The sequence below is a fragment of the Lagenorhynchus albirostris genome, chromosome 20 (genome assembly GCF_949774975.1).
Source record: "Lagenorhynchus albirostris chromosome 20, mLagAlb1.1, whole genome shotgun sequence".
NCBI lineage: Eukaryota > Metazoa > Chordata > Mammalia > Artiodactyla > Delphinidae > Lagenorhynchus > Lagenorhynchus albirostris.
In genome coordinates this window covers 9,438,273-9,455,231 of record NC_083114.1, presented here as the reverse complement: position 1 = coordinate 9,455,231, position 16,959 = coordinate 9,438,273, and the positions used below count along the sequence as shown (strand labels likewise).

The following is a 16,959-nucleotide window of genomic DNA, read 5'->3' as shown; positions in this document are numbered from 1 at the left end:
TATGTGAAAACAAACAAAAATAGCAACTACTCACCCACCACAGAGAATGATTAAATACTATATGGCACATCCATACTTTGGAATTCTCTACCCCTGCTAAATTCAGTGAAGTAAAACCTCTCAGGAAAGCATAGATTGGATCAATGAGACACTGGAGAGTGAAAAAACAAGCTACTAATGACATGTAGTATCACATATATGCACATACACAGGAAACATCCTGACAGGAACCCTGTAATGGTTCATTTTTATGTGTCAACTTGACTGGGGCGCAGGGTGCCCAGATATTTGGTCCAACATTATTCTGAGTGTGTCTGTGAGAGCGTTTTGGATGAGATGAACATTTGAATTGGGAAAGCAGATTGCCCTCCCTAATGCAGGTGGGCCTCACCCAATCAGTTGAAGCCAAGAAGAAAACAAGAAGGCTGGCCCTCTCATGAGTAAGAGAAAGGTCTTCCTGCCTGACCCTCTCCAAACTGGCACATGGAAACATTGGCTCTTCCTGGTTCTTGAGGCTTCAGACTCAGATGGGAACCTTGGGGCTCTTCAGCTCACCTGCAGAACTCAGGAGTTGTCAGCCTCCATAATCACATAAGCCAATATATCTCCTATTGGTACATATACATCCTATTGGTTCTGTTTCTTTGGAGACCTTGACTAATACAATATCCATGAAAATTGTTAACTCTGCGGAGAAGTGGGAAGGGTGAGAGGAGGAGACTCCCAGTGTGCGTGTGTGTGTGTGCGTTTGAAACATTTTTAACTAATAGTATATATTACTTTTGTAATAAAAATAAAACCAACTAATCTAATTGATTACAGACTCTTTTAAGGTCAATTTCAGAATGATCTTGGAAGGTGCAGTTTACCCACTGTGGAGACTGTTGGAGACACCATGTGCTGGAGACACGTCTAGGTCTATCTGGGGTCATACCAATCCTCCTTCTCTTAGCACACCTTTGTCACTGACCTTCGCCAGCCCAGTTCACAGTTCCCAGGCTGACAGTGGAGCAGGGGTGTTCCCTGGAACCTCTTCTGGAGGGGATCCCAACTGCAGGGAAGCCCTCAGGGTGTGGGCAGACCCTCCAGCCCCAGCCCAACCAGTTCCCCGCCCCCACCAGTGCCTTCCACGGGGCCCTCCTCTGTTTCAATCCTCTTCCCTCCCCTCCCTGACCCATGTCTTCAAGATTAGGTGTCAAGGACAGCCATCTAGCACTTAAGCTTTCTCTCTTCCAGACTCTCTCCCTCCCTCTTCTTTGTACCCTACAGTTCCCAGTTCCAAATAACCAAACCACGCAGAGTTTCAAGTATCTGTCCTTTTCCTAATCCATTGAGGAGGCCAAAAATTATAATAGTAATTACAGTGACTTTCAGAAGGAGGCGGGATCTCAGTCTCCCCAAGGTCTGAGCTTCTTCAACCACCCCCTTCTATCTCTCCTCAACCCCTCCCCACACCTCTGAGGACTCTCTTCTTCCTTTCTTCAAAATGCCCAGTGGAGGACTTGGAGGCAGGCAGGATGCAGGTCAGAGGTCTGCTGGAGGTCAGGACACCTAGATGGTGATGTTCCGCTTTATCTCACACACCCAGCGTTTCACTTGCTGGCAGAAATCGTCGTTCCAGTGGCCGTCCCCCCGGATCTCAGCACAGTCCTCGCTGCCCCCCAGCTCGTGCCCCTGCCAGTCATCTGGCTGAGTGGCAGCCCAGTTCCTAGGAAGGCGGGACAGAGCTCAGCTCTGGATGCCCCCTCATCCCAGCAACCCTCATCCCCACCTCAGAAACGCATGGCCTTGGGCGGTTGAGGGAGCAGCAGCTTGCAGCCTTGGAGTCTGGGAGTCTGGGGGGAAGATGGCTGGAGAATTTGGTCCCTGAGGGATGAGTGGGAGTGTACTGGGGGAAGAGACGAGATGGCCATCCCCAGGCCAAACTAACAGGGAGAGAGGAGGAGAAGCCACTTACTTATAGTTGTGCCTATAGTCTGTACCATCCACCCATCTCCAGGAGCCATCACTGTCAGTGAGGCCTATCCAGGTCTGAAAGGGGTTCGTGTGTTGTGCAATGAATTTCTGGAAAACAGGCAGGAGGGAAGTTTCTAGTCCCTTGTACTTCCACGCAGGCATCAGTTATGGTTCCCTCAGCCCTCCCCAGCCTGATCTGCTGCCACCTTGAAGCAGCAGCTCCCAACACTAGTTCCTTGCTTTTTCTTCTGCAACCATAGCTAGCATTTAGTGAATATTTACTGGGCTAAACCTTGCACTAAGTGCTTTACAAGGATTATTTTATTTAAATCTCATAAAGCCCTCTAAATTGGGCGCCCTAATGATTCACACTTTACATGTGAGGTCAAGGAACTCACGGTAATCGTGGAACCCAGAGCATCAATCCAGTGCCTGAGTTCATGACCGCTGCCCCCTGACCTGGCCTCCCGTTTTATTCCTAACGCACGGCTGCTAGACTCAGATTCTAGGCTTCTCCTTGTCTTCTGCTCACAGCCTCAAACTCTTGGATCCTGACCCCGGCCCCTGCCGCCCCCATGGGCCCCAGTTACCCATTAAGGATCTCAGTTTCACTCGCCTCTCATGTACACTTATCTGCTCCTGCTTCTGTGTATAGCTGTCATTTCTGTTGTTTTCCAGGCCCCAGAGCTTCCAAGCTTGGACCCACTGCCAGCCCTGTTATGACTTGGCTACATGGAGTCTAGCAGTCTGGATGAAAATAGGAAGATGCCCTATGTGCGAGGGGCAGCCCAGCCATCCAGCTGGCAAGGGCTGGGACACAAGTTGTCTTTGAGATAGCTTGCCAGGGTTCATGCACACCTCCTAGGACAACAGACATCCGAGCAGCTTTCTCTTATAGATATGGCCCTTTCTGGGAACTTAAGTCCCCTGGTTTGGGAGGGCAGCAGAGGGAGGGTGTGATCACCTTGTTTTATGAAGGAAACAGGAGGATGGGTGACCAACATGCACGTGTAGCAGTTCTCTTTGACAGCATATGAAAGGTCTCCAACTGCATTTGGAGGAAAATTTCCTAATTCCACTCTCATGTCCTAGAGACCCAACTAAGATTGCAGTTAGTCACCTCATCTAAAGGCAGATACAGTAGCACCTTTGAATTCCAGAATCCTGCAAATAGGTCGACATCCTGTGCATGAAGGGACAGCCCTCAGAGGCTGGTAGGGGTGCTCCCCAAAATCAAGGGAGTCAACTGAGCTGGAGGGAAAGTGACTGGAGACAAGATATTCTATTCGCTGCTGCCACCTGCCCCAGTGCCCTCTTCCCACCATCACAAGAAGCTGAATAACTGAACAAAGAATACAAATCATCAGTATCCAGCCCTCTGTGTTGAAGACTGAGGGGAAGAATGAAATACTGCCAAATGATTGAAGAAGATAGTCCAGAAGAATGCATCTGCCCTGTTCATGAGTAAATAACAGGCAAGAAAGAATTCAGCCCATTCAAAGAAGTAGCACAGGGGAGTATTATCATGGAACTTGTGCAAAAATAGAGGATGGAAAGGAAGAGGAGGAAGAAAAAAGCACTGTGATTATCAAAAGAGAGATGAAAAATATACTTTGTAAAGAAGGCATGTTTCAAAACATAAGAGGATACTGGAGAACAACTTACATCCTCAAAAACATTGAAGAGGAGATGAACGACATAAAAATATGAAACAATATATCAAAGAAGAAAGATAACAATGAAAAGTAAAGGGAAGAAATTGAAGAGAAAATTTTGAAGTACATTAAAAACAAAAAACCCCAGCAATTCAGCAAAAAAAACAAGCCTGAAATACAAAAGATAGGCTTGAGAAAAGAACCCAGAATACAGAGGAAAAGAGAGAAAGATAGAAGTAAATAGCAATAAGATGATGGCTATAGGGGCAGACAATGGAGATCATTTTGGAAGATGTGCTCCAGAGGAAAAGAGAACAAATGGTCAAGAAAAAATTTTCAAACACAGGGCTTAAGAAAATCTTCCAAAATGTTAGAAAACCTAACTTTATGTGTTAAAAGGACTCTCCTGGCCTCAGAGTAAAAATACAGAGAATGAGCAACACTGAGATATATCTGGACGAGGTTAATGAAATTCAAAGACAGAAAAGACTCCAACTATTCGTGCAAACATTTAAGGAATGTGGGAGAGAAACGAACAAGGCGTTATAAGCCTCAAAGTTGCTAAGAGACTAGTTCTTGATTGTTCTCAACAAAAAAAGAAATGATAATTATGTGACATGATAAAGGTGAGAGCTAACACTACTGTATTAACCATATTGCAATATGTAAATGTATCAAACCAGCATGCTGTACACCTCAAACTTACACAGTGTTAAATGTCAATGATATCTCAATTTTAAAAAAGAGAGAAGAGTGAGGCATGTGAAGGTGTGCTGGTTTCCTCATCTTTCATATGGAAAGTTATATAACCTCTTATTTTTGAAGCCAGTAAGTTTCAGCCCATCATTTAAAGTTATGACAGTAGGGCTTCCCTGGTGGCGCAGTGGTTGAGAGTCCGCCTGCTGATGCAGGGGACGCAGGTTCGTGCCCCGGTCCAGGAAGATCCCGCGTGCCGCGGAGCAGCTGGGCCCGTGGGCCATGGCTGCTGGGCCTGCACGTCCGGAGCCTGTGCTCCACAATGGGAGAGGCAGCGGCAGTGAGAGGCCCGCGTAGCACAAAAATAAATAAATAAAAAAAATAAAGTTATGACAGTAATTACTAGTATAATGAAATACAGGCTACATCTAGTCCAAAATAACACAGAGGAGAAAACAAAAATAATAAATCTCTGATAGCAAATGGCAGAAAACAAAAGCAGCATACAAAACAGAAAAAAAAAAGACTGGATTAAAGATATGTATTTTAAAATAAATGTAAGTAAGACAGCCCAGAGATAAACCCACACACCTACGGCCAATTAATCTACAACAAAGGAGGCAAGAATATACAATGCAGAAAAGACAGTCACTTCAACAATTGGTGCTGGGAAAACTGGACAGCTACATGTAAATCAATGAAATTAGAACACTCCCCCACACCATATACAAAAATAAACTCAAAATGGTTTAAAAACCTATACATATTGGGACTATGGTACAGTGGTTAAGAATCCTCCTGCCAATGCAGGGGACACGGGTTTGAGCCCTGGTCTGGGAAGACCCCACATGCTGCAGAGCAACTAAGCCCGTGCGCCACATCTACTGAGCCTGTGCTCTGGAGCCCGTGAGCCACAACTACTGAAGCCGGAGTGCCTAGAGCCCATGCTCTGCAACAAGAGAAGCCACTGCAATGAGAAGCCCACGCACTGCAACGAAGAGTAGCCCCCGCTTGCGGCAGCTAGAGAAAGCCCGTGCACGGCAACAGAGACCCAACGCAGTCAAAAATAAATAAATAAATAAATAAACTTATTAAAAAAAAAAACCTATATATGACATGTCACCATAAAACTCCTAGAAGAGAACATAGACAAAATATTCTTGGACATAAATTATAGCAATATTTTCTTAGATCAGTCTCTCAAGGCAAAAGAAATAAAAGCAAAAATAAATGGGATCTAATCAAACAAAAGCTTTTGCACAGCAAAAGAAACCCTTAACAAAAAAGACAGTCTATGGAAAGGGGGAAAATATTAGCAAATGATGCAGCTGACAAGGGGTTAATGTCCCCAATATAAAAACAGCTCATACAGCTCAATACTGAAAAAGCAAACAACTCAATAAAAAAAATGGGCAGAAGACCTAAATAGACATTTCTCCAAAGAAGACATACAGATGGCCAACAGGCACATGAAAAGATGCTCAGTATGGCTAATTATTAGAGGAATGCAAAACAAAACCGCAATGTGGTATTACTTCACACTGGTCAGAATGGCCATCATCAAAAAGTCTACAAACAATAAGTGCTAGAGAAGGTGTGGAGAAAAGGGAACCCTCGCACCCTGTTGGTGGGAATGTGAGTTGGTGCAGCCACTACGGAAAACACTATGGAGGTTCCTTAAGAAACTAAAAATAGAGCTACCATATGATCAAGCAATCCCACCTGTGGGTATATCCCGTGGGTATATATCTGGAAAAGACAAAAGTTCTAATTCGAAAAGATACCTGCACCCCAACGTTCACAGCAGCACTATTTACAATAGCCAAGACATGGAAGCGACCTAAGTGTCCACTGACAAATGACTGGCTTAAGAAGATGTGGTGTATGTATGTATGTATGTATATATATATATTACTCAGCCATAAAAAAAATGAAAAAATGAAATGTTGCAGCAACATGGATGGACCTAGAGATTATCATACTAAGTCAGACAAAGACAAATATTATATATCACTTATGTGTGAATATAAAAAATAATACAAAGGAATCTATATACAAAACAGAAATAGACTCACAAACAGAAGACACAGAAAACAAACCTATAGTTACCAAAGGGGAAAGGGAGGCAGGGAGGGATAAATTAGGAGTATGGGGTTAACAGATACACACTACTATCCATAAAATAGATAGCAATAAGGATTTACTGTATAGCACAGGGAACTATATTCAATATCTTATAATAACCTAAAATGGAAAATAATCTGAAAAAAATATATAACTGAATCACTTTGCTATACATCTCAAACTAACCCAATATTGTGAATCATACTTCAGTTAAAAAAAGAAAAGAGGGGCTTCAGGCTTCCCTGGTGGCGCAGTGGTTAAGAATCCGCCTGCCAATGCAGGGGACATGGGTTCGAGCCCTGGTCCAGGAAGATCCCACATGCCGCAGAGCAACTAAGCCCGTGCACCACAAGTATTGAGCCTGAGCTCAGAGCCCACGAGCCACAACTACTGAGCCCGCGTGCCACAACTACTGAAGCCCACGCACCTAGAGCCCATGCTCCACAGCAAGAGAAGCCACTGCAATGAGAAGCCTGCTCACCGCAACGAAGAGTAGCCGCCGCTCACCACAACTAAAAAAGCCTGCACGCAGCAACGAAGACCCAACACAGCTAAAAATAAATAAATAAAATAAATTTTTTAAAAAAAGAAAAATAGGGCTTCCCTGGTGGCGCAGTGGTTGGGAGTCCGCCTGCCGATGCAGGGGACACGGGTTCGTGCCCCGGTCCGGGAAGATCCCACATGCTGCGGAGCGGCTAGGCCTGTGAGCCACGGCCGTTGAGCCTCCGTGTCCGGAGCCTGTGCTCTGCAACGGGAAGAGGCCACAACAGTGAGAGGCCCACTTATCGCAAAAAAAAAAAAAAAAAAAAAGAAAAAGAAGAAGAAATGTAAATGAGATAACACTCACCTCTTAAAGGCAAACAGTCTCTAACATACTGAGTTTTCAAAAACCAAAAACAACTATACACAACCTGTAGGAGAAATACCTTAAGCTTAGCTGAACAGTAGAGTAGCATCACACGGGTGGGGTCGGGGGGAGACCTTAAAAAATCTCAGTGCCCAGGATGAATCCAAAATTAACTAAATCAGAATCTTTGAGTGTAAGACCAGGTGTCAATATGTTTTAAATTCCTCAAGAGATTACAATATACTGCGAAGGCTGAGAATGACTCATCTATGAGACTCAGAAAGGTTGGAAATAAAAGGATGGGCAAAGATACATGAAGCAAATGCAAGCGAAATCAAGGACCAGTCTATTCATATCACATGAAGATGAATTCAAGGCAAAAAGCATTAAACAGGACACTGACATTCACTTCAAAATGATGAAGGGGGGGACTTCCTTCGTGGCACAGTGGATAGAACTCTGCGCTCCCAATGCCGGGAGCCCGGGTTTGATCCCTGGTCAGGGATCCCACATGCATGCCGCAACTAGAAGCCCGCCTGCTGCAACTAAGGAGCCCGAGAGCCACAACTAAGACCTGGTGCAACCAACCAGATAAATAATTTTTTTTTTTTTTAATGATGAAGGTACAAACCCATCCACCATGAAGTTGTAGCCGGCATGAAATTTTGTGGACCAAATCACAGACTGCTGAAATCTTAGGTTGACCCAAATGAAATTGATATTTTATAGGCCAATACTGATAGAATGTTGGCAATTTCAACCTGATTGGTAAAGCAAGATATGTTTGGAATCATTCTACCATGCAGAATGTGTGGCAAGTTACTTAACCTCTCTGCTCTTTAGTTCCCTCATCTCTATGCCCCTCAAAGTGGGGATAACAAGAATGCCTACCCCATAGGGTTGTGAGGATTAAAGTAGATATATAAAAGTGCCTGGCCCATAGTAAGGACTCAGTAAATATTACCATTTACTTTTCCCAAAAATGCCCCACCCGTTCTAAGGGGTTGGTTCTTCCCTGTGAACTTGCCATTTGGGGTTGTGGTCTGGTGATAGCATCAGGAAGGGAGACCTGGGGTGCTTTGGAGGAACCCTGTAACCCACAGCGGTGAGTCTCTGGGAATCCCGCCCACTCTGTTCCGTTCACCCAAGGGACCATCACATGCCAAGGCCAGCACACAGCAAGCAGGGACTCTCAGTGGCTCCACTGTGTTCTCCACCCAAGTCCCGGCCCTTTAGTTCATCCTGCCACATATTCTGTCTCCTGACGTGCTCCTCATCACCCGGTCACCTGGCTCCTGTGTTTTGCCCCAGCTCCGGGCTGTAATCTCCCACCTCTTAGAATCAATGGCTTAGATTCCATCATGGATCTCCCAGATCTGGGCCAGACTTCTGCTTCTGGATTCTTCCTCAGGTTAGAAAAAATAACAAAACAAGCCTGACCCAGCCTCCCAGAGTTTGCATTCCCAAGGTTTCCTCCTGCTTTTGGGAAAGGTACGGTTTCACCTGTTCCTCTCTGGAGTTGATGACCGCCAGGTGAGCGTCCTCCAGCTGGCAGTACTTCTCAGCCTCAGGCCAGGGCTTCCCTGAGCGAGAGAACCAGTAGCAGCTGCCTTCATAGTCCACCCAGTTCACGGGGCAGCACTCTGTGCCTGAAGGCATTGGGGGGCAGAGGGAGATGAGATCCAGCTGGACGGGACAGGCAGGAGGGACTGGAGACCCACACACACCCCGCCCCGTCCCTACCGTTGCTCTGGAGGAATGCCAGCTGACAAGCCAGCGTGCGCATATCCATCGGGAAGTGCTTCAGATGAAGCAGCAAAGTGGCATGATCTAGGGGCCAAAATGATGACAATGGTGTGGGCAGTGTGTGTGCCCACCTACCAGGACTCCAGCATTTGGCTGGGGAAACACAACACACACACACACACACACACACACACACACACACACACACACACACACACACACACACACACACACACACACACACACACACACACACACACACACACACACACACACACACACACACACACACACACACGCTCTCTCTCTCTCTCTCTCTCTCTCACTCACTCACTCAAGGGACAGTCTCTGACCTGCTTTCAGGTCTTGCTGCTGTTTTTCCAGCTTGGCTTCCAGAGATGTCACCTTGTCACCGGCGCTGCCTCCTGAAAAAGAGGAAAGCTAAACTGTTTCCCTCCGTTCCGCATCCCTAACATCCCTCTATCCTCACACCACTGGAGCACCAGTCTGGGCCACCTTTACCTTGACATGGGACGTTGCGTGCCCCGCCCACTGGTCTCCCCGACTCCGCCCACTCTTCCCGATGCTGCGCAATGGTTTTCTGAAGCGTAAACTGCACAGGCCTGTCCACTGCTAAATCCTTCCGATGGATTCCCACTTTCTCAAAATAAAGTCTCACGAGTTAGCATGGCTTGCCTGCATGGCCTGGCCCCTACCCACCTCTCTGGCCCACACCTCCTGCCACACTGGACGCGTTTAGAGTCCCAGAATGTGCAGTGGTCTTCCTCATGCCCCGGTCATCACAGACTCTGCTCTCTACCTGGCTCTAACCTCCATCCTCCACTCTAACACCTACTCATCCTTCAGGGACCCTCGGCTCAGGAATCAGCATCCTTAGAAGCCTTGCCCAGCTTCTCCGGTTGGGTTATCTGCCCGCATCTGTGCACACCCTGCCCCCAGCACCCCGCAAACACTCCCCTATTGCAGATCCAGCACTGGGCACCCAGCACGGAGTCCAGCAAACCCATGCTGAAAAACCAGCTCCTTGACCATCCAGCCCATCCCAGTCCCTCCCCTAGGGGCACTCCCACTCACCATGGGAGCTTAGAGCCAGGATCTCCATCAAGGTGCTCGAGGAGAAGTTGCTGAAAGTTTCCTTTAGAGTCTGCAGCTCCACTTGCAGCTGTGCTCCTTGTCAGACAGAACAGGATGAAGTGGGCTGCGCTGTGTTCCATATCACTATCCATCTGACTGTCCCCTTCCCCACCCCAGCACTGCCCCCATATTTGCCCCAGCACTGCCCCCATCTCTTCCCCTATCGTGGCTCTCATTGCCCCCAGCACTGCCTGTATCGCCTCCCCCACTGCTGCCCCACCCCTGTGACCCTTACTTTGGGACCCCATCACACAGACGGCCACCAGCAGCAGGATGTTGAAGCCCAGGACAAGCAGACTGAGGCGGAGCTGGGAGCAGAGACGCTGCAGGACAAAGGGCTGGGGAGGCGGCATCCCTGCAAGAGAAGGGGTGTCAGGACGAGGGGCATCGGAGGCAGGGGAGCTGGAAAGCCAGTGTCATTGAGCATCAGGGGAACAGAGCCTGAGGACGTACAGCCTTGGGGTGGGAGGGGGCGAGAGGAAGGTAGATGGGGGTGCTATTGGGGGAGTCAATGGGCTTTACCCCAGCGTTCACGCAGCGTGCACACACACACACATTTGTACACTCGCACCCACAGGAACTCATGCAAACATGCACACACACAGAGGCATATGATGCACATGCACGTGATATTCACATCATCTGTGTGCACAGCCTTGACCCTGGACCTGGGGGTCCTAGAGGCTAGACCCCGTCTTAAAATTTGTCTGGGCCCCTCAGACAAATCCAAAACTGCGACAACTGCCCCCGATTCCACTGGGATCCTTAAGTCAGGGTCATTCCACCATGGACCACTCCCCAGGGGCCGCCCCCCAAGCCCATCCTCCCATCTCCCACCACTCAGGGCCTCCTTGCCCTCTTCCCTCCGCCCTTGCCCCCCAGAAACCTCTGTTCCACCATAAACCTTCTCCCCTTAGCGCTCAATCATCTCACAGAAACCTCTCCGTCCCCCGTGACCAAGCTGAGCCCTGATCCCCCCCCACACACATAATCACACACGCATTTTTCATTTCACTCATGCGTGCACACACTCTCCTTAGCACATTCTCACACACGCACTAAGATGCCCGTCCTCTCACACACTCTCGCACATACTGCAGCACACGTAACACACACACATTCTCACACACTCACACGCTCTCACACTCGTGTACCCACATCTTCACACACGCAGAGCTGGCCTCTCCCCTCCTGCCAACTCTGCAGGCTTGGCAGTGGCTGTCCTCCCAGCCGTGGGCTCCTGCTTTTGTGTCTTCCTCCTGCAAACAGAACACTTCCTCTTCCCTGCCTTGGACCCTGAGCCCCCTCTCTCCACAACCAGGCACCCCCTCATCCACCCAGAACTCTTGACCCCTCACACCAAGGACTGTCACCTTCCTCCACGTCAGCCACACCCAGCCTTCCTCTTGACCCAGGCAGGCATGTCTCTGACACCCCACTGCCCACTCCCCCCTCTCAGCATATCCTCCCCTTTTCCTCTCACCCCCAACAATCCCTCACCCCCTCAATCCCCTGGGAGAGAAGCTCTCCCAGACCACAGTCTTCCCCACCCAGAGGGGACCCCATGGCTGAGCCCTGACTGCTCTCTCCAGCACCATCCACTCAGCGGGCCCCTGTCCTGCTTCCCAACCTGACCTATGACCTATAAACCCCTGACTCTGGGTCAGCTCAGCATTTATCCCTGCACCTCTACCCTGAAACCAGACCCTCCACGGCTGATCAGCTGTGCCACCAACTGGCTCTGAGGTCACAGACAAGTCATTGAACCTCTGGGCGCCTCCGTTTTCTCATGTCCACTTAAATGAGGAATCTAAAAGAGTCAAACTCAGGAATTGAGGGTACAATGGTGGTTGCCAGGGGCTGGGGAAATGAGGAATTGCTGTTCAAGGGGTATAAAATTTGTCATGCAAGTTGAATAAGTTCCAGAGACCTGCCGTACAACATGGTGCCCGAGCTCACAATGGGCTGCTGGGCACTTAAAAATGTGTCAAGTGGGTACATCTCATATTAGGTGTTCTTACTGCGATTTTTAAAAATTGGGGTAAGAACAGTAGCTACCTGAATGGATTATTCTGAGAATGAAATTAAACATAGAAAGTGCTGCACAGGCAAGTTTGAAAGTAAAAAAAAAAACGGGTCTAAACATGGACCCAGAGGGACTAGATTTACCCTCCTCCCAGAAACAACCACAACAAAAGACAGATAGCTGTAAGACACAATATTTTTCGAGACACTGGGATTCAGGAAACAAAGGGCAATGATCCCTGTGGAGACAGGAAACAAACAAGGTGAGCCCTCTGATTGCCCCAGCGTCCTGCTGGGAGAAAGTTTTCAGGCCACAGGGCTGGGAGGGGAAATCCAATCAGAGCCCAGATGGAGCTGGAAGTCTGTGGAGACCAAAGGGTCAGAATTCACAGGACAGAGGATCAGAGAAGAGAGCTGCAGAGAGAATCCCAGAGATCTGGGGAAAGTTTCCCTCAAGCAAGCAGCTGAGTACTGATCAACACATGCGTGTAAGGAAAACTACCCAAGGCCAGGAGAAAAACAATCCAAAAGCTTTAGGGAACAGTGCCTGGCAGGAATAGGGCCAAGAATAGTGCCTATTCCCACAAGCCAGACTGGAAATCTCATAACCCACAGGGCACTGGGTAGAGTACCCAAGAAGTTCCCAACCCACCTAACAAATTATAAAAGCAAACCCAAAAGGATCAAATTGACTCCAAGTTACTTAACCACATCCCAGAACAAAGCTCATGAATATTTAGAGGAATACAAATATATCCAGCACACAAGGAGGTAAAATTCACAATGTCTGGCATCCAATCAAAGATTACCAGGCATACAAAGAAGCCAGAAAACACAACTCATAATGAGGAGGTTAATAAATCTACCAAAACTGATCCAGAACTGACACAGATGTTAGAATTAACAGACAACGACATTAAAAGTTATTGTATTCAAAAATTAAGTTGGCTATCAAAGAAGATATTTAAAAGTCCCAAGTTGAACTTCTAGACATGAAAACTACAATGTCTGGAATGAAAAATACACTGGATAGAATTAGTGGAAGATTAGACATGCATAAGGAAAGATCAGTGAACTTAGAGACATAGCAATAATAACTATATAAAAAGAAACACCAAGAGAAAAAAGATTCCCACCCCTCCTTCCAAACTAGAAAGACCACCAGTGAGCTGTGGGATCACTAATATATGTGTAATTGGAGTCTTGATGGAAAGGGGAGATAGGGATGCAGAAAAATTTTTGGAGGAAATAATGGCCAATATATTTCTAAATCTTCTGAAAACTATAGGCATATAAAGGCTGGGGAAGAATGGAATGTGGTCCCTGGTAAGCAGGTGGCAGATGTCAGCTGTTGACTTAAAAAAAATGTTCGAGTTCAGTTTTATTTGGGGCAAAATGAGGACTGCAGCCCAGGAGACAGATAACTCTGAGAAACTGCCCCGAGGAGGTGAAGGGAGGAGCCAGGATATATAGAGGTTTTGCAACAAAGGGCTGGTAGTTGGGAACATCAAAAGATTACTGTTAATTAAAGAAAACCAGATATCTCAAGTTAAGAGCTTTTCTATGTATGGGAAGATGCAGGGGTCTGGGCTCACTGAAATCATCCCTTTGATATGCACCTCAGCCATCTGGGGCCGGTATCATGTATTTTCACATCCTGAGTTTCCTCAGGGCTCACCGCAGGGAGTGGCTGCAGTCTGATGGCTGCTAGATGGCAGGTATTCTTTTCAGCCCCGAGTTCCCTCAGGGCTCACCAGCTCCCATTGGAGGGTTGCAATGTTGATGACTGTGACATCCTTTGTTTATTGATATGGCAGGAAATATTCCATTTATAAATATTCCATTTATCACAGCCCACATGAAGGCAGCAGAGGCTGCTGGAGAGAAAAGTACTGATGGTTGCACCTGCTCGGTCTCACCCTGCAATGCTGTCCACCAGGTCTTTTTTGGGTGAGCCCCCTCTCCCACGAAATCCAAAACCTCTAGACTCTCTCCAAGCCTCCTGTTTAAACACTGAATCCTCTTGTCTTCAGAAGATTCAACAATATCCAAAATCATTTTTGAGTGTTCACTACATACCAGGCAGCACGTAGGCCCCGGCGGTGCAGAGGGGAGTAGACAGATATGGCCTCTCCCCATGCAGCCTACTGCCTGGTGGAAAGGTCTGCCAGCCCGCTACCCCAGGAAAGGAGAAGTGTGGTGGGAATACCTGTCCTTCCTGCTGTTCCTGCCCTGCCCAGCTCCCACCCTCACCTGCGAGAGCACCTGCCCTCCCTTGGTCTGCCAGCCTCAGGACTGAGAGGTCCCTCCTCCCAGCCCAGGCTAACCAATCCTCCTCCCTGAGCTTCGAGTCCCAACCCCTCCTGGTCTCCACAGAGCTTCACTCCATCACCAGCACGAACGCCTGACACCCCTCCCCCACCCCAGCTCCAGCCCTTCAGCCTAGAATTGCTCAGATCCTTCTCACCTGAAAACCTTCTCTCAGACACTTGGAGCCTTCGGTCAAGATTTGCTAGAGGGATCCAGGCAGGGGGCTTGGGGTAAGTGGGAATCTTCCAGAATCTCTGTGCTCTTTCCCTCCAACTCACACCTACCCACCCCCACACACACACAGACACACACACGGCACACGCTACCTAGGTTGGAAGGAAGAGGGGGTCCTTTCTTGGGGTCCTGGGGGTGGAGAAGGAGGTGAGGTCAGGGGACAGTCCCTGGTCACAGAGTGAATGTGACAGAGACCTCGGAGGGACAGAGGGCGACCAGGAGCTAGACCAAGGTGGAGCGAAGCCCCAGACACTAGACACTTGCCTTTCCAGAATGGATCTTCTCTCCTGGGACTGCGCCCGCGAGTGCCTGGGCCCTCACCTCTGCAAAACTGGTGGTCGTTCTCCTCAGAGCCCAGATGCTGGATGTCCTGAAAGTCCCTCGCCATGCTGGGTCCTGGGCTGTGGCTGGACCTGGGCTGGGGCTGGGGCTGGGGCTGAGCTCGGGCTTGATGCTGTGTTAAGACGCTAATTCAGGCGGAGGCTGATAGTAGGTCGAGGCAACTGTTTGGGTTGGATCTGAGGTTGGCGGGAAGTGTGGGGCTGAAATACAGCTGGGTTCCATCCTTCCTCAGGAGATGCCTGGGCCTTGACATGGCCGGAAGCCTCCCCTCCATACGTTCCAAATCACCCCACATCTTCCCATCAGCCCCCCACTCTCTCTGAACCAGGGTCTCTTTAATCCCAGACACCCCGGTCCCGCCTGCCTCCCGACCTCGGTTACCTGCTACAGGTTTGGAGGGCTGACTCTCCAGTCTCCCAGGCAGCCCAGGCCCCAGGGTGAAGGAGGGGCTTGAGCCAGAAGTGGAGCAGGTGGTGCTCACAGAGGAAAGGAGGGAAGGGGAGGGGGCCTGTCCAGGCGAGGGCCCTGAACCCGTGTGTCTGAGTGTCCAAGTGCTTCTAACCTGGCATCTCCTGCCCCTGGGACTTTGGACGGTAAACAGAAGTGGTTGGAACTCAGGCAAAGCGTGATGGGGGTGGGGGGCAGGACTGTCTCTGTCCCTCACAGAGAAGGGGTCTCTTTGGTCCGCTTTTCCCCCACAAGCAAGTCACCTCACTCCTCATGGCACATTTGGGAGGGGGCCAGGCCAGGAGGGGCCGGGGTGCAGTTGGCTCTTCCCCCTCTGCCCCTCCCCCCTTTCACTTCCCGCCTCTGAATTTCCCAGAATTGTTGGGCAGATATCCCTGACCAGGATCAGACGGGTCGCTTCTGTGCTCTTGCCCAATCCGGCATCTGAGCCTAGGCGCACCCCGCCACGTCCTGCTGCATCAGCCACCAGGCTCCCCGGCTCTGGGCCAGATGGCCTCACTCTCCAGGAGGGGAGTAAAGCCCCTCAGGGACCCAAAGTTCGAGGGAAGAGCATCCCTTCAGAAGGCAGTGGGCAGGAGGGGTTCAACCTCATAAATAAGCCCCTTCTGTGGCCCTGGCAACATAAACCTCGGTCCTCACACCCAGCCATGGGGCTGAATGATCCACAGACCTTTTCTCAGGTAACTCTCACTCCAGAAGGTGGGTCTTCTGCTGTTCCCACTTCACGGAGGAGGAAATAAAGCCTTGGGGAGATTAAGTGACTTGACCCGGGTGGAGGTGGGTAGGGAAATTGGGAGGCAAAACCGGATAAAGAAGAAAAAAGGCATACCATCCGAGGGGGTCTTCACAGTCCTGTGAGGAAGACGTGCCTCCATGAACTGAGAAGCGTGATTAACTCGCCGTCTACTCTCGCGCGAACTTGCCGTCTTCTCTCGCGCGAACTTGCCATCTACTCTCGCACCACCTCGCCGTCTACTCTCGCGCGAACAATAGCTTGGGAAAGAAAACCCGGTTTTCTTCCCTGATTTTCTGACCCTCGCCAAACTTAGCTGCAGGCTGCGGGCAGAGTTCCTTTTATAAAGCTGCCTGTGTTTCCCCTTGTGCTGAAAAGGGTTTGGGACACTGGCCTGTGCTTTTCTTGGGGTAACTTTCTGACACACAGGAAGTAGCCACACACTCCAATAGCCTGGCATTCCTGCGAAGCCACAGAAGCAGTGGTGGCTGCTTTGCTTTTTCACTGTAACTCGCAGTAAGAGATACGTTTTACAGTGTGATCCAGAGCACACACGCAGGCACCCACACACACGCATATTTGTATGTTTTACTTTCTCCTGAATCCCCAGTGCCTGGCACATAGTAGGTTCTCAATGAGTATTTACTGAATGAATGAATTTGTAGATA

The 16,959-nt window shown here is 49.0% G+C and overlaps 1 protein-coding gene across 1 annotated transcript; it reads right to left on the bottom strand.

The window, feature by feature from the left end:
* Positions 1-1,551: 1,551 nt before the first annotated feature.
* LOC132511240 (asialoglycoprotein receptor 2-like) lies at positions 1,552-16,505 on the bottom strand. The gene is made up of 9 exons (XM_060134275.1): positions 16,388-16,505; positions 15,013-15,251; positions 10,415-10,534; positions 10,120-10,215; positions 9,378-9,449; positions 9,022-9,108; positions 8,782-8,927; positions 1,958-2,064; positions 1,552-1,708 (listed from the first exon to the last, which is right to left on the bottom strand). Exons 2-9 carry the CDS (start codon positions 15,134-15,136, stop codon positions 1,552-1,554), a joined length of 909 nt encoding a protein of 302 aa, XP_059990258.1. The 5' UTR covers positions 15,137-15,251; positions 16,388-16,505.
* Positions 16,506-16,959: the final 454 nt, after the last annotated feature.